Consider the following 5,000-nt stretch of genomic DNA (forward strand, 5'->3'; position numbering starts at 1 on the left):
CCTGTAAAGGTCACTCAAAGTCCCTCGAATATATTCAGGTTCAAGTCTCCCTTTAGGGGTTCCTCGGAGAACTTCAGATCCTTGACTTCAGACTGTGTCCCGTTCCTTTGTTCAGACTCTCAAAAAGGGACTCTGGGGTCTTCTTGAAGACTACATTTTTCAGGATCTTTAGGATTCCTTTTGGGACGTGTCAGGTTGCCGCTCAGATCTAAAGCAATCCTATGACAATCCTAACAAGTTGGGAGACGGACTCTCTGACTCGGGAGTCCAGAGGAGACCAGCCGAGGAGTCTCAGGACACTTCAGAGGTTCCTCCGTGGTTTATCTTTTCCTAAATTCCTTTAGTGGGTCTCTGCAGGATTTTTCAGGGTTCCCTTAAGTTGTAACACATTTAACAGAAACAGCCAGAGTTCTTTTTCTGATTCAACAGGTTGAAATCCCCGGAGGGTTTTTGATCACTTCAGGGTTCCTTTAAATCCTCAGGGCTCCCTCAGTTCCCCCATAACCCCTTAGAGTCCAAACTCCGTCTCTTACTAGAAAGGAAATTGTGATATTTGGATTGATAAGAGAAAAACTAAAACTGGGAAACGAAGAGGAAACTACTGGTGCTTTATTCTGCTCCTCTGATTTCAAACAAGGTAAGAAAAGTGAAGAAGGAACTTTCACTTGCAGGATTATTACTTATCCAAGAGATGTTATCAAATTAAATGCATCATCAGGAAAATTGCCAGAAGCAGCAGGTTTGTCTCCAGTCTCAGGAGAGATGGGATTCATGCAAACGGAGTAAAACTAAGTTGATGGAAAGTTTAATTTACATCCACAGGTTCCAGGATAAAAACATGCCCGTGATGCAGAAAAGGGAGGACACGTGGTCTCTTCCTCAGGTAGGGTTAGTGTTCAGGTTCGTTTAGAAGTAAGCGATCTGTGGGTTGGATTTGGACAAACCTCGGGGTGAAGCATGCAAACATCCTCTGTTTCAATCAAAATAAAAGGAGAGCATAAAAGTGGAAAACGTGTCTTTCAAATCCGCAGAGCAGCAGAGTGAGGAGTGAAAGCGCGCAGAGTAAAACATCCAAACAATAAAAAACGCAGAAATCTTTCCATCAAATCAGCAGGGAGAGCATCTCCGTGTGTCTCAGATCACTTCTGGTGAAGATTCCGGCTTGAAACGGCTGAACAGACGAATCCAGGCGCTGCTCACATGAGAGTTTGATGCGGAGGAGAAGCGGAGATAAACGAGGAGGAGGAGCATGAGAATGAAATGATTCCGGGGAGCAGACAGGAGCTGCAGATCTGCTCAGAGCTGCTTGAATCACTCATGAGGTTTTAAATCAGTTTAACGCGCAGCAGCAGCAGCAGGAGGGTTAACGGCGGAGAAACCGGGAGATCACCGACACTACGCTGGGGGCGTCTAAAAGTTGGTCCTCCTCCTCCTCCTCCTCCTCCTCCCTCTCTGATCCGCGCTGCTCTCCATCGTTTCGTGTCGACTTGTTTCGTTTCGTTGGTAAAGTTCATCATCACGACAGGGAACTCCGTTTGAGAAGTTCATTGAATCTTTGTGTTTGTGGGAGGATTTCCTGCAGAAACACTCTGAATGTTCGTATCGTGACTTCACAATAGATCAGAAAATAATATATTCTGCATATAATGAAGAATATCCGCAGGTGTGTTTCAGATTCAGACATCAGGAGGGGTCTGGGCAGGAATAATCTGGGGCCCCTCATTCCTCATGAAACCTTCTGCAAGATTAAAAACTCTGCACGGTCACTAAAACTTCTTTAGGAAGTTGTCATGGCAACCATGCTGCAAAGGTCTAACATTAAACCTTTCCTTGAGGGGGGAAATCTTACCTTACCTTACCTTCACTCTACCAGAAGGGCCTTAATGAATTTCAAAATAAAAGCCCACAGCAAGTAAAGTACTCTGAGCTAAAGACAGGACAAATATTTAAAATAAAAGGTTTCTTTTAAAGTTAATTCGGCCTCTAATTCAACATCACACACAGATGTTTGGCACGATTTAGTTTGAACAGTTGAACATACTGACAGACGTCTGAGCAGATTTAAAATCTTTTGCACATCTTTCTGATTTACACAACCTTGAGGACTCTTGGAAAACACTCTGACCAGGAGGCGATCAGAAGCATCCCTCAGAGCGGCTGCAGGAGCTGGGGATCGAACCCTTTGCATTCTGGTATAGAGGGACAGCTGACTCGACCACTGAGCCACAGCTGCCCCTCCAGCTCATCCTAACTTCAGGCAGAAATGTCACTCAGAGGTCGGTGTGAGAGTTGTAGCACATGCAGCTCATCCTGAGTTTTGTGCTAAGCGGCGTCTGTCCGTCCTCGTGGTCGCCCTCTGACCTTTTGGAGGTCCACGACCCGCAGCTTTGTTACACCTCGCTGCTGTGGATTTCAAAACCAATGAAAATTGGTCCAAGTTGTTTAACTCACAGCTGATCTCAGAGCATCAGGAATGAGATTTACAGGTTCTGCTGTGCGGTGGCGCCCTCTGCTGGTTGCCACTGTTACTACAACTGAACGTTTAAAATCACGTGCAGGACTAAAAGTACAGACAAAGAACTTTAAGACAGAATGAGAAGTCTTATGTCCGATGGATATAAAACTCTGATGATATTAAGAATGTTTGTTTTTAATCTGCTTCCGTTTTATAAGGTTGGCTTTAAAATGTGTTTCCTGTGCTTCACATGTCCTTTCACAACGTTCATGATATTTATTTAAAAAGTTATTCCTACAGACAACACACGGGTACAATGAAGAATATGTGTTTAAAAGAATAAAACTTTCATTTCACTTCTTGTATTCTCAATTTCTCATAACTCATATTTTTGTTTGTGACATGATTCATAATTCTGTATTTTAAAAAAAGGATTTCTAAGGAAGAGGATGAAAAGAAGCAGCAAGCCTCCAGTGGACACTCGAGGAACTGCAGGAGCTCCATCCAGTGTTCAGTGTCGGTATTACACTCAAATATAAATTAACTGTAACATGTTGATTCATGCAAAGGTCGATAAATACAAGCATTTGGCTGCAAAAAGATTAAAATAAAAGTTCGAGATTTGAGTCAAAATATTGAGGAAAAAATAAATTTCGTGAAATTTTGACTTCACTCAAAATAGTATTTTAAATTATTCCTAATATTTCGAGTCTCATCTCAGAGTGCATGGTTAAACATCGTCCTCCTCTCATTAGTAATAGCTCATGCACGACCCTGATCCTCTTCCGTAGATGTCACAGTAGAAATGCACTATGAAAGTGTATTTACATGTTCAAGTTTATTTATAAACCTGTATAGGCCTCAGGTGTGTCCCCTCACCTGTGGCTCTTGGAGAACCTCCGCAGCTCCGTTTCCTGCACCGGCTCTGCGGACACACCTGCAGCCCGCCGGGTGCGCCTGCTGTCGGGCCAGCAGTCCGCGCTGCAGAGGCCTTTGCCCCGAAGCACCGACTGACACTTGTGCAGCTTCGTCCTCAGCTCCAGCGCCTCCTCCTCTTTCTCCCGCAGCCTCCGCTCCATCTGCCCGATCCGCTCCTCCTTCAGCCGCAGGAGCCGAGCAAGGTCGGCCTCCAGCTCGCTCATCCTCCGGTCCTCCGGGTCACGTGGAGAAGAACCGAGGTCCAACTTTTTACGAAAGTTAACTTTGAAGAGTTTGAGATGGACGTAGTGTGAGCATCACCTGGAGGAGAGACAAAGAGCGCGCGAGAGAGAGAGAGAGAGAGAGAGAGAGACAGAGAGAGAGAGAGAGAGAGAGAGAGAGAGAGAGAGAGAGGAAGGTGACAGAGACAGGGGCGGGTCCAGAGGGCCTGAGGGGGGGGGGGGGGGGGCATTGCCCCTGGAGCTGTCTATTAAAAACGTGAATACTGCTGCTGTGAACAGAAATATCACCGTGAGGTGAAACAGCGAGCAGGTGAAGCTCCTCGGTTCATCTTTCACCTGCAGACGCAGAGTCTACTTCCTGTTGGACAGGCAGGTGAAAAACACCAGCCGTTAGCTTGTGCTAGCTCTCTAAATTGTCCATAGGCTGCAGTGTAGGAACACAGTAAGCTTACACATAATTTTATGATGGGGGGGGGGGCGATGAGCTCAGGGGGCGGGGCCACGTTTCAATGTTGTTTACAAACTGCAGCGTAGACGCTAACACTTCAGTTTCATGTAGTTTAATGTGTGTGTGTGTTTGTGTGTGTGTGTGTGTGTGTGTGTGTGTTGGCAGTCAAACAGTAAGGGCCTTGATTCCATCAAAGCAAGTGGAAAGCCCCCCCCCCCACACACACACACACACACACACACAAACACACACACACACACACACACACAAACACACGGCATACAGTGTTAAAACATGCAGTATATTTCCAGTTGGCGTCCGTTCATCTTTGTCGTTGTAAACAGAGAAGAGAAGCCTCTCTGTGTGTTTCCAGCTGCTGGGTGTTGGGGGGGGGGGGGGGGGGGGAAGGAGGATCGTTTGCTTTGGTCTGATAATCCATCTTTAAAGTCGCTCTGTCTTCCTTTAGTCGCTCTGAAGGTGAAGCTCCAAAACAGACCAAATGATTCTTCGATTGTGGTTTCACACAACGTAAAAACCTCCCTGACATGTAGTGTAGCTGCAATGCATGCTGGGAATTGTATGCTAATAAGCTAGCAGGCTGTATGCAGAGTGAACACTGATGTTTTTATGTGCTGCGAGTTCAGGTTTAGAATCAAGAAACATGTGAGGGTGAAACAATCCTGTTTTCTGTGTGTGTGTGTGTGTGTGTGTGTGTGTGTGTGTGTGTGTGTGTGTATAGGTGAAGAGACCTTTGCTGAGCACACTGATAGTTACTGTCGGGCAAAGGCCTCCTGTCCCGCACACACACCAACACAAAGATGTGTGTTTCACCAGTGTATTTGCATGTGTGTGTTGGTGTGTTAGTGTGTGTGTTGGTGTGTGTGTGTGTGTGTGTCCAGAGATAGCAGCAGGTTAATCTTTAACGTTGGCCGGCTTG

At 45.9% G+C, this 5,000-nt stretch overlaps 1 protein-coding gene across 2 annotated transcripts in view; it reads right to left on the reverse strand.

Annotated features, from left to right (window-relative positions):
* Positions 1–3,612, reverse strand: part of LOC306817500 (cGMP-dependent protein kinase 1-like) — a 36,546-nt gene extending 32,934 nt beyond the window's left edge. The window contains exon 1 of one of the 2 annotated variants that reach the window (XM_079334439.1): positions 3,335–3,612. In XM_079334439.1, coding sequence (XP_079190565.1) covers positions 3,335–3,597 — 263 coding nt within the window. In that variant the 5' untranslated portion in view covers positions 3,598–3,612. Of the gene's footprint in view, positions 1,387–3,334 lie in introns of those variants that run through there. The other variant, XM_079334438.1, reaches the window with a different exon arrangement.
* Positions 3,613–5,000: the final 1,388 nt, after the last annotated feature.

The sequence above is a fragment of the Symphodus melops genome, assembly GCF_947650265.1.
Source record: "Symphodus melops genome assembly, chromosome: 21".
NCBI lineage: Eukaryota > Metazoa > Chordata > Actinopteri > Labriformes > Labridae > Symphodus > Symphodus melops.